This window comes from Thermobia domestica, chromosome 9 (genome assembly GCF_964235325.1).
Source record: "Thermobia domestica chromosome 9, izTheDome1.hap1.1, whole genome shotgun sequence".
Taxonomy (NCBI): Eukaryota; Metazoa; Arthropoda; class Insecta; order Zygentoma; family Lepismatidae; genus Thermobia; species Thermobia domestica.
In genome coordinates, this window is record NC_137462.1 from 25861453 (window position 1) to 25885631 (window position 24179).

The 24179-nt window shown below is 34.8% G+C and overlaps 1 protein-coding gene across 1 annotated transcript in view; it reads left to right on the forward strand.

Annotated features, from left to right (window-relative positions):
* The window catches only part of corn (microtubule-binding protein cornetto), a gene marked incomplete in the record, with an annotated part of 206990 nt that overhangs the window by 167331 nt on the left and 15480 nt on the right, over positions 1 to 24179 (forward strand). Inside the window, 3 exon segments of the mRNA XM_081770780.1 lie at positions 1955 to 2095; positions 9368 to 9465; positions 13267 to 13450. Of these exon segments, the coding sequence (XP_081626906.1) occupies positions 1955 to 2095; positions 9368 to 9465; positions 13267 to 13450 (423 nt within the window).

The window sequence follows — 24179 nt, forward strand, 5'->3', positions numbered from 1 at the left end:
ATGATAAAAATACAGAAGATATCTCTTTTTTGGCATAAATATTGAAAGACTCTACCCCACAGAATACGCCTTTAACCAAATTGCTATGATTTTTTAAAAGAAACTTAACTTAAAGTGGGTGCTGTCTATCTATTTCAAACTGGTCAGACGTTTTCTCGACCCTGAAATCTGAGTTTGACACAAATCTCAGACACTTTTTACATTTTATTTTTCACCTCTCTCATCCTCTGCCGATGGGGATGAACTTGGACTTGAACGGGATTGGGAGCCTTCATTTCAGCGATCTCGAAAACTATAGATTGCACACTATAATCACTAGTCATTTTTCATTAATTTTACATGTCCTTGGAGTCTCTTACTCCTATTTTTTAAGGTTGAAAGTCATATGTTTACAAAGTTTGGTTAAAATTTCTCCAGACATTTCGGATTTACGCTGGAATATACATTCATACATGTCGATTCCCAATCCAGCTCACATACCTCTTCATGCCTAAACTTGAGATTAAATGTCATCGCGACTATATAACCTAATAGCTTGATGAACCCAAACTATGGATTCGACACTAATCTCAGTCATTTGGTTCATTTTTATTTTTCACCTCTTCTCAGTCATTGCCAATGGGGTTGAATATTGACTTTAACGCTATCGGGAGTGTAATTATTAATCTCAGCGGCATCGAGACGAGAACTATGAATTTGACATTAATATCGGTCGTTTTCGATTATTTTTACATACCAAGCCTTTCCCACTACCCTAGGGGTTAAACTTAAACTTAAATGGTATAGAGTGTAGCTCTATTATGGTATATGGTATAGAGTGTAGCTCTAAGAAATTAACTTAGGGACCCCGAAGACTATAGATTCGATATTAATATCGGTTGTTGTTGATTATTTTTTTTTTTCATGTCACCATTCCCTCCCAGTGGTACTAATGGGGGATGATCTCGGATTTAAATGGCAACGGGAGTTCCACTGTTCATCTCAGCAACCTCCAAAACTATGGACTCTATATTAATATCGGTATTTCCTATTAGTTTATATATTACCCCTTTCCACTCTCCCTAGGTGTGCTGGGGGGTCTCACCTCTACTGCAGATTGAACTTAAAAGTCATCGGAACTACCACCAATCATCTTAAGGACTCCGAAAACTGTGAATTCGATACTCAGTCATTTTTAATTATTTTTACGTCACAATCTAACCCCCGGGCCCTAATGGGGGCTGAACTTGAACTTGGATGAATTTTTTAGAGTTCATTCTTTATCTACGCGACCCCGAGAACTGTTGATTCGACACTAATACCGGTTTTTTCTTTTTAAATATGTCTGCCCCTTCCACTCCCTGTGGGAATGCTAAGGAGGTCTTGCCTCCACTGTGGGCTGAATTTGAACTTAAAGGTATCAGAACTGCTAACCAATTCACTTAGCGACGTTGAAAAATAATTGACACTAATATCGGTCATTTTCGATCATTTTAATGTCTTCCCCTTACTTCCTCTAGTAGTGTTAGGAGGTTCTTTCCCTAACTGGGAGCTGATCTTCAACCTAAAGGGCACCAAAACTGTCACCAGTCAAATCTTGGAAAACTATGGATACGACATTAATACCCGTCATTTTCAATTTTCACGTCATTTTCCTCTTCAGGAGTACTAAGGGGGCCGAATTTTTATTTAAACGGCATCAAAAGTGTCACTGTTAATCTCAGCGACTCTGAAAACTACGGATTCGACACTAATATCGATCGGTTTCGATAATTTTTGTATGTCTCCCCTTCCGTTCCCTCCTAGGTGTGCTAGCGGTCTTCAAGACTGTAAGTAATATATGTATCAAGTTTGGTTAAAATTGCCTTAGGAATTCGTCATGCTGGAACATTATATATACATAAAGATTATTGCATTCGATAAACTGAGACGATAAACAATAATATATTGTTATAGTATAAATTATTCTTATTAGGATTTGGAGAAGAGTTTAGCTGCTCAGAAAACTTTGCTGCAGCAGTTACAAGAATTCGAAACAGAATCTGCAGAACTCCAGGACTTCCTTCAGGCTGAAAAATCAACAATGGCCGACGCTTTACAAGAAGCTGAATCAGAGGTAAGTAGAGCGATTTATGTTATGTTTCATACCAAAATAATTTTTGTATTGCCAGTTTCGCTTTTGTCACATATGATGTCCTAGTAATAGTATTTGCCTAAAAGCAACTGGAAGTATTTTCTAAGTTAGTCGAAACCCATACACAAGGGCGCCGATCCTGGGGGGCCGCCCCCAAGTTCATGCGGCCCCCTATTGCATTTATGAATATACAATATTTGGCATAATTTGAATGCAATTTGTCTTAAAATCCTCACATATATATAATATACACCTTTTGCATCTGAAGCACCCCCCCCCCCAATTTACAGAGAAATCGGCGCCCTTGCCCATACCTGAACTTCCTGAATGAATCAATTTTATATTTCCTTAAGTTTTAGCGCACTCCCACTGGTTTAGTCGCTAGAACATAGGTATTTTCGGCACAGGGTCCCGGGTTCGATTTCTGGCAAGGACCCTAAATTCCAACCAATCTTTTTTTTTTTTTTCATTTTCTAATGATGCATCTATAACTTAGTATTTGTCACTTTGTATTAGAAGAAAGAATCCTTCATCCTTGGTAACTGAAATTAAGTGAAATGATTGTTTAGCGAAACTAGAATCGAGAAAAAAAGCTAAATTCTCAGATTAATACAAGAGGATAAGACACTTTAGGTGCATAATACGTAGTTTCATTTCATTGCGATTACGAAGCAATTCTATATCTCTATACTAATCGACGAAGCAGCGAGACCATAAGATTAGACTCCAATGGAAGGAAATGCTTTGCAGCTGCGTCACATGGTCGGTAATAAACGAAATGGTTTAGAGTTATAATTGCAGTTATATTCTAATAGAAGTGCTGTTGGTATATCCTAACGTATCTTAGTACAATAATTTAAATACGCGCTGTATTATAAATAAGTTACACTTGAGTGCATATTTGAACTGCGGGATTCATAACTTTCCATTCGTTTAAGCATTGGATACTTTAGAACAGGATTTCTCAACCTGGAGGTCCCGACTCCGAGAGGGGTCGGGAAGATAAGCGGAAGAGATAAATATAATTAGAATCTAATACCTGAAAATATTTTTAAATATTATTTTGTTCTGATAAATATATTTTTATTTTTATACATACTGTTAAGAACAACAAAAAATAAGTCTATTAAACATTTTCAACAGGTGCAGAGTTGTTTAAAAATCAATTTAAATGAAAGAGGTACGATATGAAACTAATGAGAATTGTATGTTAAAATACCAGAAAAAATACAAATACAACAAACTCTGCATATTGAAATACAATTAAAATTGAAGCTAATGAGATACCTGAGCATAATATGATTTCACTAATATGGCACTGTCCGGTTCAATCTTCGTGACGCACATTATTAAAACAATTAAAATACTCAATAATTTTTTTAACAACCGTCCAAGTTTTTTAACAAAAAAAAATGGAAATCACTTTATTTTTTCTTATCATATGACCTAAAATTAAGGGAGCTATGAAGTTTCAGAATTTTCAAACGGCCTCCATTTTGAAACAGTATGACAAATAGGATTCGATATCTGTAATATGAATGAACTGACCAAATTTGGTTTTAACCCATTCGCTTTTGGGAAGTTACTGCATCCACCATATACAAGAAATTGATTCTACTATTATAGAAATAGATGGAAATTGTGAGATCTCCGCAATAAGTATATTAAAAATCCCACACAAACTTATTACAAATCAGAAATTATAAGGGGATCGTTGGCAAGAGGAAGTGATAAAATGGGGTCGTGATAGGAATTAGGTTGAGAACCACTGATTTAGAGATTGTATATTATCTTTGTACCAACTTACTTGATCATGTTTGGAATTCACATACAACAATGTAGAAATTGATTGAATATCTCCCATACTTTAGATCGTGATATACGAAGTAGACACAACGTTGAATTGTTAGTAGGTCTATAGACAGTACACAAAGAAGATACGGTAGTAAATAAACAAAACTTTAATTAATTTGGCCTTAATTCATTGAAGACAATTGGTATTACATCTGAAAACATTATTATTCGAACCATACTTCTAAACTGTGTCAGAAAATAAAAATCCGTTATGATAATTATAACTTCTGACATAACTACAAAGGTAATACGAAATCATAACTTATAATGCTGTCGTACATACATACATAAATAATAGACATACAAAAGAGCACATGTTTGATATTGTTTACTACAAACAGATTGATCACAATTTGTCGGTTGTCTCTTTACGATACATGTACACTTGGTGTCGTTGTTCACGCTTCTTCGTTTAATATTCATTGTGTTTCTTCATCCGTACACTGATTGCTATGCAGGACAGAAGTTCATCTCAATCATAGCGCTCTTCCTAATAACATGCTAACTGCGTGGCTACACGACGGTGAAGGTTGATGATCCGCCTTCAGAAGCAAATCGCCTTCTCTGGCTGTATTGAAACATCGTTCCTCTTAATCTTTTTCCTTTTGACTTAATCTCTCTTACAAGGTATTGTTCATTAGCATAGTTAAGTAGCTGTGTGTCCTGGGAGATTGATATTTATTATCTAAGTACACTTTAATTACAATAAATCTTCCCCGTAAATAAAAACTAATGTCATTGTATCATTATTACGCCAAAAGTTCAAAAACTGCTGAAATATTTATTATTTTAAATGTGAACACAGGTCTTTTGCATGGGAAGGTCTTTTATATTACTTCGGTGGTATAATTATAGTAAAAGGTATTGTATGGACCTCCGAAAATCCCATTGAATTCCTAAGAGAAAGTTTCTTACAAGAAAATAATAATAATAATAATAATAATAATAATAATAATAATAATAATAATAATAAACATTTCCACGTGAGCTTGATAATCAGGTTTTTTCAGGACATAAATATACGAGCCGTGGTTCAGTGGTAGAGCGTTCACCTTTGGTGCTTGGGGTCCCGGGTTCGATCCCAGCCCCCGCCAAGTGAACTTTGTGGTGGACAAACACCGTGTACGTGGGTTTTCTCGGGGTTCTCCCGTTTCCTCCCACTTTCTTCATTCCACCATTTCATTCATTACTCATCATTACCGTCTCATTTAGCCTAACCGGTATAACCGCGGGACGTAAAACTCAAAGATTTCATTTCATTTTTCATTTTCATAAATATACAAATCGAGACGAGAAAACTTTCCAGGAATCGAGACGAGATGAAAATGAATTTTTGAGAAACGAGACGAGTATTTGACAAAATTACGAGAAGACACAACCAGGGGCGGCGATATGGGGGGCAAGACGGAACAGTTGACCCCCCACCTTTTGAAGTGACCCCTTAATGTATGTATGAGTTTCATTTTGGAAATGTAATGTTTTTGTGTCTATTACTGGTTCATAGAAAAAATGGTGCCATATAATAGTTGCCGTTGCGTGAGTACGTATTGGTTATTTGTCATCAAGTGGAGTTAAGAAAGCTAGAGGAATTGCGTTTTAATTGCAATTCAAAGCAATTAATATTGCAATTGCATATTTCTTTAAATGTTGTAGCATATGCGTGTAGTATTTACTGTCTTTCGTTTTCTAAGAGTAATAATATACATTTAATGATGTAACTTCTACAAAACAAGGCTCCTTACTCATTACTATGATTAATAGTATACTTTCTGTTTATTTGTTTTGCAAATTTGTTATTAAATAATCTGATCACACAATTTTCCAAACAGAATTTTAAGATGTTCATGAGCAAGGAATCAAATCTCTTCTTACACTTTCGTTGTTTAAGAATACAAAGGGTTATTACCTACTTGCGTTGCTCTTGTCAATTTACTTAATAAAATATGAAATACGACATACGGCATTTTAACTAAAAAGATAGTATCATATTAATCATACAACCTTCCGTCAAACTAAGTGTTAGAAACAACCAGGTAAACTAACACTGATACACAAAAATATTCAGATCATGTCCCCTCCACTTTTAACATCCAATCGTCGCCACTGGACACAACCTTATTTCTCGACTCATCTCATGAGCAATATTAGGATGTAGAAAAAGGAGAGGAATAGATTATGTGCGTGTAACACTCGAGAGCATTTCCTAGTATTTGATGTAATTGATTCGACTACAAGATTTCACTTCGTTAGTTCTGTATGCAATGTGAACGATGATTTTTTTTTTTTTTTTTTTTTTAACACGATGTGAATTTTATAGCATGAAAGCCTTGTTGTCAAACAAACTAAAACTTACTTATATTTCTAGCACGATCATGGCTAGATAGTTAATTTTTGTTCGCTTCGATGTGAAAGAATTATGGGTTCTAGTCATAGAATATATGTGGTTTGAATCCACGTTAAACTGTGTGTTTCATCATTAACAACCAATAAAACGGAACTCTTTCTTGCATTGTTTATCATAATAATCAACAACCAACGGCGCTGATTTCTCTGTAAATTTGGGGGGGGGGGGCATTCAGATGTAAAAGGCATAAATATGAGGATTTTAAGAAAAATTGCATTCAAATTATGCCAAATATCGTATATTCATATATACAATGCGGGGCTCACGTGAGCTTTGGGGGGTCCCCCTCGGCCCTTCCCCCAGGATCGGCGCCCTTGACAACAACCACCGACTGAGCTAGACTAGTTGTCGCCCGGGGCAAGAACTCACCTTAGTGCACACCCGACTAACCAAACCAAAACGCTCCTCTACTACACCTGATATTGGCATCACAGTAATTTTTTAGCGTAGCATGCTCGACATATCCTTATTGTTTTACCATTAAAACTACAAATCCTAATGTTTTTGGAATTACATCGGGATGTCCATATGTGTAGAATGAATCAACAGTCTGTTGCTTTAGAATAAAATATTTAATTATGACAAACATTCAAGCAATTGTCTCAAGTATTATATTCGGACACTTTGCAAATCTCTTAAATCGATATAACGTAAACGGAACTAAAATTTAACTTTGCGGGCTCTTTTGACCACAAAGGTTTTTACAATGCCCGCAAAAGATTGCTTTAAAGCTAACTTACACTGTATGGATATGATCCTAAGATTAATGAGTCGTTGGTGTCTTGCTAAGTTTCTGAGGTATTCTTTTATGATTTTTAGTTTGCTAATACTCCTTTCCTTGCCTTATAGTGAAAATAAATATTTGCCCAGTTTTGCGCCCCTCCAAACCGGGGCACAAGCCCCATTTGCCTCCTGCCCCCATAGTTACGTCACTGTCAGCAACAATAGGAATGAAATTTAAGTTGGGTAGCATTTTTACTTAAGGGCACCATTTCGGTATTGGCACCTAGTCAAACAAGAATTACACTGGAAAAATCTCTGCAAGAAGATTGACGAGGCTATTTGAATCCTGAATCTCTATTGCAAAACAAGAACTGTAACTACTAGTCAATGCAGGACCGATTTAGGAGATGCAGGGTCCTCTTTAGAATAATTTTGGTCGGACTTTGGTTCCCAACAAACTTGCAATGTAATGTTTGTACTTGACAAGTCGAGAGTATAATACACTCTAACGCAGGGCCTCCTTAGGCACGAGTACAATTGGGAGCATCTTATCCAGTCGGCTTAAGTCCTGTCCTGAATCTATATCCTCTCGGTTCTGACGTAATTAAATTATGGTTCAGACTCAGGTTAAAATAAAACAGAATATACTTCGTTGTTCTCCGTTTTTGAGTCCTATTTTATTGTTAAATATAGACTAATTATTTGCTGAGCAAAACTATATATTTTCGTTAAAATTCAACACGTGTTACAGTTTCGCCAACTAACTCTTTGGCTTCATCTGACACTATGGGATACAGGATAACTGTACAATCGTATATACATACAACAGCTAAGATATCTTTCTTCTGATTCTATCCTGTATCACATAGTGTCTGATGAAGCCAAAGAGTTAATTGGCGAAACTGTAACACGTGTTGAATTTTAACGAAAATATATAGTTTTGCTCAGCAAATAATTAGTTTATATTTAATTATAACAAAGCAAAGCTTCTACTTATGGAAAATATCACCATTTTATTGGTTAAGGCTCTTCATGAATGTTGGATTGTTCATTTGTAGCGCGAAGAACAATAAAGAATATCGGATACGAAAGTAAGCCTCCGAGTATTAATAAAATAAAACACAAGGGCATTTTCTAAAGTTTTCGGCCCCACACCCACACTGAAATATCGCGTCACTGAGACATAAGCCGTTCGTGGCATATAGTGCCATCTATTGAGAAAATAATGTATCAGTTTCAACTGTATAGCTGCGTCATCACTTTCAACTGTCTAGTCTAGCTGCGTCAGTTCGTTGGAGGCAGTAATCTGAATCAGTCGCTCTACATTGAGCTCTTCTACTGCATGGCAATACTCCAGTCCACGCGACTGTTGTTGGTAAGGCTACAGTGCTGGCTTCGAGGAGATTCAGCATCCACCGGAAAGGCCAGATTTAGTACTGCAGCGTTGGCAACAGACATGTGAACTGGAGCATTATCATGCATTATGCGAGCTCAACGCATCATCAGCATCATTATAGGTATTCTGCCATTATTGGCAGGTCACTTGCCGCAACTGAGAAGTTTTCATGCTCCACGGTCTTCCGCTCACCTCTTCGTACGTACGATTTTTCGTCACGGACGATTTTTCTGTTTTGATATCGTCCATCAGTTGTAGTCTCCTTCACCCTCTCCCTCTCTTTCGAGCCACCATACCCTCTAGCACATCCCTCGTGATTCAGTTCCTTCTTACCCAATGGTCCAACCAGTTTCTCTTCCTCTATTTAATAATGTCTAAAATTGTTCCTTTCTCCCCCGCCATTTCTAACATCCTCTCATCCGTTTTCCGCTCAACTCAACTAATTTTCCCGATTCTTCTTCACACCCACATTTCAAAAGCTTCCAGTCGTTTTTAATTATTTTTGCATAATAACCATGCTTGACATCCATACAGAACAATATTCCACACGAAGAATGTTGAGCCTTTTTCTCAGCTCTTTATTCAAGGTCCCACAAAATCGGACTTAGGTTCTTCCTCCTAAAGGCTTCTTTCGCCATTCCTATCTGTGCTTTCATTTCGCATTCATACTTCATATCATCAGTAATAATACTACCCAGTATCGGAAACTCGTCACCTGTTCTATTCTATTTGACATCGACCGAAGCAGTGAAGGAAAGCACAACCATAAACGAAAACCTTACCCTCAGTGATATTCTTTTAATTTAGTGTTGATATTCATAGATTGTATCATGTATGACATTAATGTAACATTTTCTTTGTTTCTTTCTTCTTGCAGGCCAGCGTTGTGAAGCAGAAGCTTACACAGCGTGAATCTGATTATCAACGGCAACAGGAAGAATGCAAGCATTTAGTTAGGATAAGTGAACAGCGAAGGTGAGTGACCAGCGGTCTGCAAAAATACTTGGTCGACATGATAGCCAATATGCCACTTTTAAAAGATAAAATAAATTGCTTTTAACTGTAAAACAAAAGTCGTGCGAAATTATATGAAGGATAATCCATAACATACAAATCACTGACTTCTCACTATTAATTTGCATTCAGTGGCGAAGCGTGACTAACGATTTAATAAGCTATGGCAGTAATCATTAAGTTGTGCCCGAGCTGGCTGGCATAGCCTCTTCATTGGCAGAAATCTGCACAGTGTATTATTACTCTATTATGGCAATAATCAGACTGTTTCGAAATATGATATTATATGAAAAATACATTTCTAAATAATGTTTTAAAGTACCAAGAAATCCCATTAATATCGTTTGAGCATTTCCTGCATGAGTATGAAATATTGTAAGCAGAGTGTGAATTTTGCAGAGTAAAGAAGACTATGCTGGAATAATAATTCATAATTAAATTTCCATCAACAAGAGTTCAACAGATTATGGAGAGAAATTAAAAAGGAGATACGGAATGCGTATAAGAATTTTGTATTAATGTCCGAGGCATCCTTAGAACAAAATCCATCCGAATTATGGAATTTTGTAAAAAGTAAGACACGGCTGAATTCTTATCTAATAATAGTAAAGAAATAAACAATGATAACTAAATCACTAAGGAGTTTGCGGACTACTTTCAGTCTGTATACAGTAAAAGTAAAGGCAATACAACGGAACAGTCAGTGTGGGTAGACAATGGTCTAAATATACTGTGTATATCATCAAAAATACTTGCAGAAAATGCAGGAAATTGCTAATATAATTAAAAAGATGAAATTCTAAAGAGCGGTAGGTCCCGATGGAATCCCAAGCTAAAAGGGTTGTATAGATCACTCCCTAACACCGTTGAAAATCATACTTAACCTGTCAGTTAAATCTGGAAAATTCCCTAATGAGTGGAAAACAACGAGAGTTTCACCTATTCCGAAATCGAATAATAAGAGAGAAACTAAAAACTATAGACCCATCTCAATCTTAAGCACCTTTGCTAGGATTTATGAAAGTCTTATACCAGCGGATAATAGCACACGTGCGGCCATTTATATCAGAATCACAATATGGCTTTCCTACAGGCAGGTCAACGGTCACAAATCTTAGTCTTATATCTACCTTTTATAAGTAAAACACTAGGCTTGGGGGGATAGGTAGATGTAATATACATAGATTTCGCGAAAGCGTTCGATAGAGTAAATCCTAATAGATTGCTCAGCAAGCTTAACCAATTTGGCTTCAGCAGCGAACTTATTGATCTATTTAAATCTTACTTGGAAAACAGAAAACAATTCATCGTGTACAAAGGTTGTAAGTCTCAGGAATATACAATTATCAGGGGTACCACAAGGGTCAAATTTAGGGCCATTGTTGTTTCTACTGTTTATCAATGATCTACCGGGAAGTATACAAAACTGATATTTGCAGATTATGTTAAATATACATGGCAATAGAAACATTAAATGACTGTAAAATGTTTCAAAATGACTTGAATGAATTAATGGAATAGTTCACAGAGAACATCATAAACGTGAACATTAACAATTGCAATGTAATGTCGTTTACAAATCGCAAAACCCCTCAGAAATTTGTGTATAAGATGAATGGCATCACTTTACCAACCTCGGATACTGTCAGGGACTTAGGGGTGGTATATGACAGAAATTTAACATTCAACAATCTCATAAACCACATGATTGACCAGGCGTACAGAAACTTTGGATTCATCATCAAGATCAGTAAATAATTTACTAGTATTACCGCTGTCCGAAAGCTATATGAGCACTATGTTCGTACAAAACTCGAATACGCAGCCAATATATGGAACCCTCACACAAAAACAAATATAAATAATATAGAAAAAGTTCAGAATAAATATTTAAGGTACTTGGCATATAGGGAGACACAAATATATACGAATACATACAATAGTCAATCTTTAAATTTAAACTTTAATACATTAAGTTTAGAACAGCGACGAATAATGCAAGATATATATTGTTTCTATATAAATTATTTAATAATAAAATCGAATACGCCAATTTAAAATACGCACTTCTACAAATGTAACTCGTCTTGAAAATTTCTATTTCTTTTATTGCGACAGATTACACACGATTGCAAACAAGAAGTCACCAGTATGGAGATTGAGTACAACCTACAATAGGTTAAAAAAAATACACAGTAGATTTGGATATTAATATTAACAGTGTAAGTCAATTTAAGGCAGTTCTATGTAATGTGATAAGAAATAATTGTAGATGAAAGAACATCGATATTGCAACCGCATTATAAGTGTATTATAATATAAATGTATGAATGTGTTATAGTTGCTTAATACTGTAACGGACACTTTAATTGGGTTATGTTGCCTGTTGTGTCTAGAAATAAATAAATAAATAATGCTATAAATTAATAATTAAAGTTTCTCACTGGAGCTTGCCTGGGATGGGGCGAAAATATTGTTGGGGAGTATGCACTATAACATCTGTAAATCATTCAGCATCATAAGTATTGTGTCAGAGATTCTTCGCTAATCTCTTTTGCTTTATCATAAATTAGCTCTTTATCATTATTCAACAACTACAACCCTCCATATCTTCTATCACTTCCCTAATAAGACAGTTTCTCAAATGTTCTTAGCCGTTTCTCTTTTCCTTTTTAAATATTTCCAGCATTACTTTTCTTTCTTCAGCTTCTAACATTCGTTATTTTTAAGAAAAAAATAATAATCCGTTACTTTTTCTTGCATTATTCTCCATACCAACATTTTTCATCTCATGGATTCTTCTTTCATCGCGCTTCAATAATGCTTATTTTCTGCCCTATATGGTACAATACTTTGGCCGAAAATTTCGGTATATATATATATATCTAGAGAGAGAGAGAGAGAGAGAGAAAATAGGAAAAAAATATATACAATGGATAGATCAAGCATGACGTACTTTCTGTATAATTTATTGCTGTTGAGTTCCAAAGAAATGTTTCTACATAAGGAACTGTAGTTGTTCGTGTTGACTTATAAACAGAGTGCGAGTTACTGGGGCTAAGGGAGATTTTCCTCCTCAATCACACTTTGATCCCTGCGTAAAGAAACCAACTAAAACATCCGTGCCGGGATGCTTGTTCTCCTCCCACCCCCCAAGCAATGTTTAGTGGTAAAATGTTTTAGTATAATGTCAAATTTCAGTGCTTGTTATCCTTTTAAGTACTTACTTGTAAAATACTATCAATCCTATACTCAAACGTGTTTCGGGAAGTTTAGATACGAGCATCTCAGGCAATATATAGTTAATTTAATTATTATTCCGAAATGTATTGATATAATAAATTTATTGTTTTTTTTTTTATGTTGTTGGAGAATCGTGTGTGTGAGTATGTAGTGGGAGAGGGAGGTTCATGTTACCCCCCCCCCCACCGTCAGTCAGTAACCTAATTCGCACACTGCTTATAAACACTATAATGAAAAACAGAATTTCTGTATAATTGTTTTAATTTCTGAAAGAACCAACCCTAAAGAAAAATAGATCAAAGATAAGAAACGTGAACTAGTTCATTGTATGAAAATAAATGTGAATAAGATTTTCTTCACCTGTAATCATATTGTATGGTGCCAAAATTACAGCTTTTGGTACTTTGCATTGTCGTTCTCGCCGGGAGTCACGAAATTACTTAATCCCTCTATTACCATATGTAAAATATTACCATGAAGATGTTATAAAGATGTTTAATCATATGCTTTCTTTTCAAGGCAAGAAAACCTGGCTTTACAAGCACAACTCTCAGGACTGGAACGCCGAAGTCGTGAGTTGCTGTTACAGCAAGGAGCAGCCGTGTCGTCAGCGTCAGTTGCTTTATCGGGCTTGAGTTCGAGACTGGATGGTCTAGTGGAGCAGTTGGTGACTGGCTATGGCATATCTGACAAGGAGTTGGAGGTAGTGGAGAGAATGAGCAGAAGCTACAGCAGGGATGGAGGGATGGCTGTTAGTAAAAAAACGGGTTCTGCCTATCAGCATCGTCCTCATCATCAAAGTTTGCTTGTCATTTGCTTGCCCTCCCTGAAACCCCCCTCAACCCTTTTCGGCTGTTACTTTTTCGTTTGCACAGTTTGAAGATTTAAGGGCCAAAATAAAGTATCTTTTCTAGTTTGTTGTAAATTATTTATGTATGAAATGCAAATAAGCACGAAACAATAAGTGCTCTTAAAAACGTCTTGAATACAGCCCTGAATATACTGATAAAATGAATCAATGCTAACGGTTTAAATTGTTGAAGTTAATGCATCTTCGATGACCTAACTATAACCTAATGCAAAAGGGGGAGGGGGAGTAGTGTTAATGAGAATCAGAATGAAAGGTCCAACTTCCTTCACGTAGAAGAAATTGAAGATGCAAGAAAACTTCTAATCTTTGAAATTTTTAAAAAACGCTCTATAACAGCTTTACTACTTTTGAATAAATACTGTTTCGATATTCATACTACTAATACATACAGGTGTAATGATCGCAGATACAAAACATCGTCTTGTTGTTTAACAACAATATCATCATCATAATAGGTATTCTACCATTATTGGCAGGTCACTTGTTGCAACTGAGAAGCTTCCATGCTCCACGGTGTTCCTCTAATCTCTTAATCTTCATGTACGATTTTTCTCTTTTTGATATCGTCCATTAATTGTAGTCTCCTGCGACCATACCCTCTAACACGTCCCTCATGATACAGTTCCTTCTTATCCAATATCGCAACCAGTTTCTCTTTCCCCTACCATTTCTAACACACTCTTATTCGTTTTCCACTCGACCCAGCTAATTTACTCAATTCTTCTCCACACCCACATTTCCAAAGCTTCCAGTCGTTTCTCACCATTTTTTGCGTGATGTCCATGTTTCTGACCCATACAGTACAATACTCCACACGAAGCATATTATGAATCTTTTTCTCAACTCTTTATTCAAGGTCCCACAAAACAATATTTTCTTTCTCCTAAAGGCTTCTTTCACCATTCCTATCCTTGCTTTTATTTCACGTTCACATTTCATATTACTAATAATACTACCCAGGTATCGAAAACTAGTCACCTGTTCTATTTTCTCCCCTACTACTTCTATATTTGACACTGACCACTTCGTTCCAATCACCATGGCTTTTTGTCTTTCTAACATTTATTTTCATCCCATATTCTTCAAAGCCCTTTCTCAAGTTTTCTAACGTCTTACTGGTTTCCTCTTCAGATTTTGCAACAAGTGCCATATCATCTGGAAACCGTATATCATTCTATCTCCTACTGAAATACCTCTTCATTTTGTAGACTCTTTTTCACTATCTCTTCTAGATAGATATTAAATGATGTAGGAGAGAGACAGCATCCCTGTTGATAACAATAAATATTTCTTATTCTTGTTCTTAGACTTACTACGTGAATTTCGTAATGAGTATTTAGCCAACTACATTATAACGTGTGGTAAATGCTACTTTCCAATTTACGGCATCTATACGAAATTCTTGAAGATAGTACTACGAAACTAACAACACTATTTTCATAATAAAGAAGAAAAAGAAATGAATAAAAAAAATATTAAAACTTACGATATAAATGCATTATTATTCAATGGTTGTAAATCAATTAATAATAATCTTTTAAATTTTTTTCTTATATATAATTATTATGATGATGTTAACAAAACAAGTCATTCTTGACATTATTCAGCTTTGATCTTTTCAGCACAAAAACTCTTTTAAAACAAAAATTGACTTAAGAGTGTAGCACCACCAAGTAAAGCCACCGAACGTGGAAGTGATAAGACAAAACAGAAAAATCGTTTGTGTTTAGTTGCATTCATATGTTAAATATGAACGAAAAGTACTTAAGCTTGGCCCTTAGCAACACATCGAACTAATTTGCAATGAACATTTAATCATTGATTTGTGATTCTTTGAGAGAAAAAATAAATAAGCACACTAGCGTACATTTTGCTTTGGATATGATGATTTACCTTTGTTAAAAGTTGAATGAATGTAAAGGATTTTAATTTAGTTGGTTAATTCATAAATTTTATATAATTTTATTGAACTTCTCTTTCGTGCAATAAAATTTTCACCCAGTTCTACCGAACTCATTTTCGTTAAATTTTGCAATTAATTTTTCACCCATTTCTATCAAACTGATTTTCATTAAATTTTGCGATAAAATTTACGTTCGCTTCTACCAAACTGATTTTTATCAAATTTTGTGCACATGTCAATCTCATGTGACAGCCATTTTCATCAATCTCAACACAGGTTCTATAACCAAAGTGCGTCAAAATTAAATTTTTGATAACTTTTGTTTCAATGACCCTAATCTAATTAGCAAAAGAAAAGCGTAGTTTTCGATTCTGAAAGATAATTACACAAGATTATATATACTTCCTCAGCAAGGGCCTATAACATTATTTGGAAAATTTTCTAAAACTATTCATGCCCTTCTTACAGAAAAATACACATTTAGAGACATTCAAATTACTGAAAATCTCATTTTCGCCAAAAAGTGACATTGGTCCTTTTAGACCCAAACCACAGACGTAATGTATGGTGCCCGCAGAACACTATTCTACACGTCAAAATAAAGGGGTCTTCTTCAGCCGCTATGGGGAATCAACATTTCACTGTGGCAACATCGCATATTAACTTGGAACCATTAACACTGCTCTACAAATCCATCAAACAGTTACATAGATTGTTACACTAATAGATGGTGCTAGTGTCAACGTCTATTGACTTTAACTGTCATCTGGCAAGAATTGATGTAACTATTTGATGGATTGGTAGATCTAATCTATGGTTCTTTATCTGCGACATTACCACATAGTGCGATTCTCTTCTCTTGATTTATTTTGACTTGTAGAATAGTGGTCCGTGGGCGCCATTTTTTTAGAACACCCTGTATGTAATATATAAAATGAAGAGTAATGATACATCGTTAATTTATATAATTTTAAGTACTTCACAATTGCTTATTAATTATTTTATGCGCATACTAAATGGAAGTTTATAACTTTAAAATCTCTGTAAAATGTAATTTTATTACGAATCACTAATAGAGTATTGCAGAACAACACTTCTCATCTAGTCAGGCAAAGTTGAGACTAGACCAAATTATTACCACAAAAAATTTCGAAAACCTCGAGAAATAAATTTTAAAAATTTGGTTTGTGAAAACATCTTTTCCATTGTTCACGTACATAGGTTGAATAGGTTTCGCTTTATAGAATTTCACTTCTCATCATCATCATAATCATGAACTCTCTTTAAGTATGTTTATTTGATAACTTTATATATTAATTTCCGATAAACTGAAGAAACAAAGTATATCCAAAGCAAAGTGATGCTATTCAGATGCTGAAACACGCATTCTGTGCATGCACAATTCAAGAAACAATAAAGCTGATACACGTGCTTCTCCCTTCATTTCTTTGTATGTAATGTTTACAAATACTTATATTCTTTATATATATATTTACAATACTAAATAAAATTAGCTAGTAGTAAGATAGATTCAATAATGGCACTTCGTTAATGATATTTTATAGTAGCAGAGGATCATATTTTAGCTATATATATATATATATATATATATATATATATATATATATATATATATATATATATATATATAAATAGATAGATAGATAAATTATGCATATGCGTTTGTAAAGATAGTCAAAAAATATAGAACAACTTGAAAGTGTCATGTTGCAAAAGTGAATAGTATACGTAGCTTCGCATGATTTCATATAGCAATAAATTACTGACGATTGGCTATGTTAATTCACGTATTTTCATTTGTGCGCTTTTTCTACAGGAAACCTGAATTGACGTAGCCGGTAGTAACATTATTGTGGCGGGATTATAGAAAATATGTAGCCCATCTATATACAGAATGAAGTATTTATAAAGATGTTTGGCATATTTATTTATTTTACCTAACTTCTTAAAATTGTATTAAACGAAAAGAAAAAAAAAAAAAAGATCCAAAATTTCACTTGGAACATGATTTAATTTCAGTGCGAAATTTCATGAAAGATATTTGTTAGTGAGAAATAATATAAATAGCAATTCCATCGTATTTTTTTCTATACCTGTGTCTTAAGACACAAGTATTTATACATAGGCTGGATAAAACGTGGTGGCAACACTATTTTTACGAGAGATGCACGAGTCAGATAACCATACGTATTCGGTACATAATAACGGAAGATTAGATAAGCAATGACTTTCTCAGTCAAATATTGCAGTGTCGTGAAGCAGACGCGAAGATTTCGAGCGCCCTAACAAGAGTTCAAGAGCCCTAATGAGACGTTTACGAAAGTGGAACAATGTGCATCGATCAAAATTGAAGTAGCACTTAGTCGGGGGGTTCAGAGACTGCCTAAATCATGTGAAGAAGCGTTGCCGTGCCGAACAGTGAGTGGCGTTGTTTCGAGTACTCAGAGATGCTGTTCAAACCATAGAATTCAGCTACTTTCTTACTTTGCTGGAGGTGGATCGCTGATGAACTGCGCGCGGAAGTTAACCGAAAAAGTAGATGTATGTCACAATACGGTTCTTCACATCCTGTACAGTGTTTTTGGGGTTTGCAAAACTGCACTGAGCTAGGTAACCCATCCATCACCAAGTTGTGAAAAGAACAATGTTGTACAATTGCACAGGGATTGTCCCACTACTGGGAGAGGGAAGGGGACATCTTTGGATGGATCGTCACTATGGACAAAATTCTCGATTCGCTCTATGAACCACACTTGAAGCAGCAGTGCAATAACTGAAAACATCTTGGCTTCCCTCATCCAAAGTCATTGCTTCTTTGGAAAGTTTGAAGGTAATGTTCATGTACCATACGACATCCATAGGGTGATCCTGCGTTATTTTGTACGTCACGGGTAGCTTTACCCCGCACAGAGATGGAAGCGACGTCCACTTGTTGACAATGACAGCCATCCACCTTGCATGACAAATGTGTAGGGTTGTGCAATATTTCCTGCGTAACTATTAATTAGAGGTACCCTTGCCGGATATACCAACTACAATCCTTCAACCAAAATGGAAGTGTTACGACACAAGAGAAGCCATTGTCGGTACCTGGGGCGGTCCTTGTGAAACATGTAGAACGGTGGTGGTGCTGACTGTGTGCAATACCTTCCGCAAATGTTGCAGAAGGTAGATATGACGGTGGGTTACACTAAAGCAGTTTTAACTGGTATTTACTCTGCTACTAAAATCATGTAAGAATTATAGGAGTATTGTCATTACATCTTATCCAAGCCTGGTACTCAATTGCCAATCCTTCATTCTGAGGAAAAACACATCAGTCGTACTACTTAAGTCAAACAATACATGCAAACAGTAGAATAAGTGACCAACTTCTTACAAAGCAAACCCGCGATATATTCTTTTAAAAAAAATGTAGTGTACATACGGCATAAGTACATGCTATTAACGTATTACAACAAAAGCACATCAAAACTTGCTAGACATTAAAAAGCATTTAAGATTGGAATATCGGAAATATTGAATTTTCCTGTAATTTTGCCTTCTCTTACAAAAAAGAGTAATTAATTTGTTTCTTTGTGATAAGACTGACTAAACAAACATAAGAATGAGAAACCACATTTCTATTACTACAATGAGTGTTATATTTCCTTTACACACTGTGAATATAACTGGGACCTCAGGCATTGCAGAGAGAATTTGCCCAGGTCGCGAGACTGAGGCAAAACCCTTCTATGTAAACAGAGATAGTTGGTCATTTATATTTTTCTGCGAGAATTTTAAAACAATATCACAATAAAAGTTAAAGGATTAGTTTTTGTAAATATTTCTACCGTTTTATGTAAAATTAATGTTTGTCATCAGTAATTGCTGAGTAGAGGTTTGAAAATAATTTAGTTACGGCAAGTTTTGGTAGGAATGGAATATGATTAAAGGAGTTCGGTAAAGTTATACAGATTTGTATCCAGAATAGATATGATAAAATAAAGTAGTGATTCGTGTCAAATTTCCTGTTTTTAAATTTTCTATTCTAGATATTCGTATAATAGATTTATGGATAGTAACCCAAAATAGAAGCATTTAATGTCTTCATTTTAATATTAATTTTATCTACTATAGCATCTGAATGTTCCTAAATATTTTATTGTTTCCAATCAATTAACGTGTTACCCATGCAGAGTAGGCAGAGCTCTTAAGTAGAGTTGTTTGTGTTGAGAACAAACTGGTGCTTGAACATATTATAAATTTACTTATGCATTTTACTGTTTAGCATTTCTAAAATATTATATATTTGAATTTGTAGCATGAAACATTTAAGCGCTTTCCTATTAGAAAAATAGATTGTATTAATATACTGTATTACTCTCTACTATGTATAATTTGTATCAGATTTCCTAAATTACTTTCAAATATTTTCATGAATGTTTGGTTCTTTTTTTTAAAAAAATAACATTTTATTTACAGAAAATTACTCAAATCAGTCCATTGGATAAAGTTTTTTTTACGAAAATACTAGAAGGATCTTTGTTAATTTCAATTAAGAAAGTGCGCATAATTCAATCTTGAGTGATTTACTACTTCAAAGGCAAAGAACGGAAAGTAACGAGGTTAGGTTAAAATTAAAAGTAGATTTTGTGTATCTGATTGAACTTTGAAATACGTGAACTTCACTAATGCTTAGTTGGAGCAAACCGAGAATTAATCTTAGATACGAAATTCTATTACTTATCTTCTTCTACTACTACTACTACTACTACTACTACTACTACTACTACTACTACTACTTCTACTTCTACTTCTTCTTCTACTTCTACTTCTTCTTCTTCTTCTTCTTCTACTACTTCTTCTTCTACTTCTTCTTCTTCTACTTCTTCTTCTTCTACTACTACTTCTTCTTCTTCTACTACTACTTCTTCTTCTTCTTCTACTACTACTACTTCTTCTTCTACTACTACTTCTTCTTCTACTACTACTTCTTCTTCTACTACTACTACTACTTCTTCTTCTACTACTACTACTACTTCTTCTTCTACTACTACTTCTTCTTCTTCTTCTTCTTCTTCTACTACTACTACTACTTCTTCTTCTTCTTCTACTACTACTACTTCTTCTTCTTCTACTACTACTACTTCTTCTTCTTCTTCTACTACTACTTCTTCTTCTTCTTCTACTACTACTTCTTCTTCTTCTTAATAATTGCACCAATTATTTAAACGGAAAAAATAACTTAACTAAGAAAACTTGCATAGAACTATGATGTAGAAGGAAGTTGATGTGTTTCCCACACACAGAATGAGATGTAGGTTCCCGCCTCTCATATATCCTGGTAGTTGTTGAAAGAGGACAGTAACCCTTGAGGGACGACTATCAATCTTTCTTCAGAGACGTAAAAAAGGGACGCCCCAAAAGCCATCCAATATATGATTAGATATTGAATTATTTATTTGCCAAATTAAATATAAATGAAACTTATAAACCACAACCATCCTTTGCGTGTAGACGCTGTGTTTATATACAATATCTGTACTCAACGGTACGACCAGTTATATGTTTATATGATAAATCCAAATCCATCCCCTCCGTCCAGATGATATGTTTATATATCACGCCCGTCTCTAAAGGGTTTCCAATAGATGTCGGAAAGCTGTAAGTCTTTCTATAGAGACGCACAAAATGGACGCCCTAAAAGCTATCCAAGTCTATGATTGGGTATTGAATTACTTATTTGATAACTTAAACATAAATGAGGTTTATAAATCACACCCGTTCCCAATAAAACGATCGGCTATGTGTTTATATGCCACACCAATATCTAAACTGAAATATCTATTCATTCATCCGTTTATTCATTTATTTTTGCATCGAACATTTTACTCAAACCTTGCTTGCGAAAACCAACAGTCTTTTTTCCTCCACAGATAGCCAACAATCTTTTCATCTATATAGCCGACATAATTACATTTTTGTATAGATCTTTAATTGTCCATCGATTTTCGAGAAGTAATTTTAAAAAGTGTTTGTGTGTGGATGGGTGTACATTCCCACAATCGGTGCAAAATACGTGACAAACTTTTTAATTTTTTATAGGCTTTCTTTAACTGATAGTTTAATAATAATAATAATAATAATAATAATAATAATAATAATAATAATAATAATAATAATAATAATACATTTTCAATATAATAATTTTCCTCGTTTTACTGCGTAATTAACTACTATCACAAAGGATTCATGACGAAGGTACTAAAATATTTATTGAGTAACTATTAAACGAGCATATTGTTTTAGTTTCTTTTTTTAATATATATTGTAGTAATTTTTATTTCTACTTGCATTGTACGTGTAAGCTAAGAGTCGAGTTTTTACAGTACAAGCAATTATGTATTCATATGCATTCACGTTCATTATAGGTACTAACTTTTGAATTGAATAGATGTTGGAAAGCGCTTAAATCATCTTTTTAAATCTGGACTAATTTTTATATTGTGTAGTCGTATGATCAGGTACCATGATAAAATAATATTGATTAAAACTAATGTATGGAATAGAAAAAAAAATGTTACTGCTTCATGTGCCGGTATGTTTCATATCATGTTTAGCATTCCGATCATTTATACTCATTGTTTCATGCATTTATTAAAATTACTTTTATTACTAAAGCACATAGCTATAAAAATTAGAAGAAAACTTGTATATACAATAGCTAGTTAATTTCTTTAAATTATATTCTAACCATTATGCATGTTTTATCTGTTCTTTGAGCACGCTTTAGCTTTTCAAGGCTTGTTTTTTTTTCATATCTTATTCTTCGTTTGTTGCTCCATGATTTTCTGATTATTTCCAGGTAAAATCTAATAAATTATGCTGTTTGAACGCCACTCATTCTAGCTTGGAAATTTCTTGTATAAAATAAAAGACAGATTCTGACCAAAGCATATACTATCTAATAAATAGCGTTACAGTTTCGACAAAGTATCTTTACTTTCATCAGACACATTATAAAATGCAAGTTCTAGGACTACAGCTTATATATCTCATAATATGAAAGGAGGGCATACCTAGGAACCACTAAGATCCGTCCTTCCATATTCTGAGATATATAAGCTGTATGTAGCCTTAGAACTTGTATTCCGTAATGTGTCTGATGAAAGTAAAGATACGTTGTCGAAACTGTAACGCTATTATTTATTAGATAGTATATGCTTTGGTCAGAATTTATTTTATCATGCTGTTCTTGTTGCAATGAAATTACAATTTCTACTCTATATTTTAATAATAAACTTTTTTCTTTCTTTTAATTCTCTCTTTTCTGTCCTCTTCGATAGTTTGCCTCTTTTCTAATGCATCCCGATATACATTCACTTTAAAGAAATACAATCTTCACTAGCTTTGCGGTAGTTCTGATATAAATTAAAAATCAATCAAGCTAATTATAATCCATAAGAGTAATACTAAAATAGAAAGGTAATTCGTTGTGTTTTCTTCCAAGTCTTTATTGTTTGCGTATGTCCAGCGTTCTTATTTCCATGTAACAGATTCTACAATATGCATACCTTCGATGTGCATTGTCTCATGTCCATACGATTTCCTGTGGAAGTAACAAAATTGTCGATGTCTGAAAAGTACAGTGAAATACGTAGTTGGAAGCTATTCTACTTGAATAAAGGATAGCGAACACCTGTCAAGCAAGACAAAATAACGACAAAGAAACAGATGTAATGACTTCATATCATCCAATATGGCCGACCAAAGTCCCTCGTGTGTTGTAGCGCCAAGAACTTGTTAGTGGCTATGACCAATATTGTCCTCATTGAAGTGCTTGTAATTAAAAGAATACTTTCCAGTAGGACTGCACGTTTGCATTCAAAATATTAGGCACACCCAGAAGGTAAGTTCCAATGGACTGTAAGATGAAAGATTAACATTAGAAGAAAATGATCTTATTCCTGTGGAATTAGTCATACGTAACATTAGGCATTTTTCAACATATGCATCATTCTTGTTGAGGCCTTTTTCGTAACGCGGAACCAGCATTTGTACGTATGCCTGTGTGAATGAATTCTGCCACAAAGGACTAGAATCAGGATGTCACAATCGTCTGCAACTCAGTTGCACTGTCGAAACGTTATCTAGCCAGAAATCGCTTCAGGGCCGCTACAGTGTTCGTCTTGCATATTGGTGCGGCCTGGTGTGAATTGTCTGCTCCATCTTCTGATGTCTGGTCCATACACTTCACGTAACAGTCGATGGGTCTCTGACGCCGACAATTTTTAGTGGAGAAACTTGATCACCGCGCGAACCTCACTCTCGGCGTGACATTATATATGCACACAGCTGTGTTTATCATACCACAGTTCTCTTACCATTGACTTCACACAACTGCGCTCGCACCAGGTTATGGCTACGTGTTCCTCCACTCTTGCGCAAGCGCGCGTCCCGCTCTAACCATTTGTGCTATTGGGGCACGTTTGAAACTTGCTTTCTGAATGCGCCTCGTAATTACAGTTTTCAGTTGTGAAAGTTCGTTAGCAGAGATGGTCATTTTGCAAACAAAATCCAGTCGGGCTCTGGCTCACTATTCTCCATTTGGCTCGTGCTAGGATAGACTCACACTCACTCGAGCTCGGGGCTGCG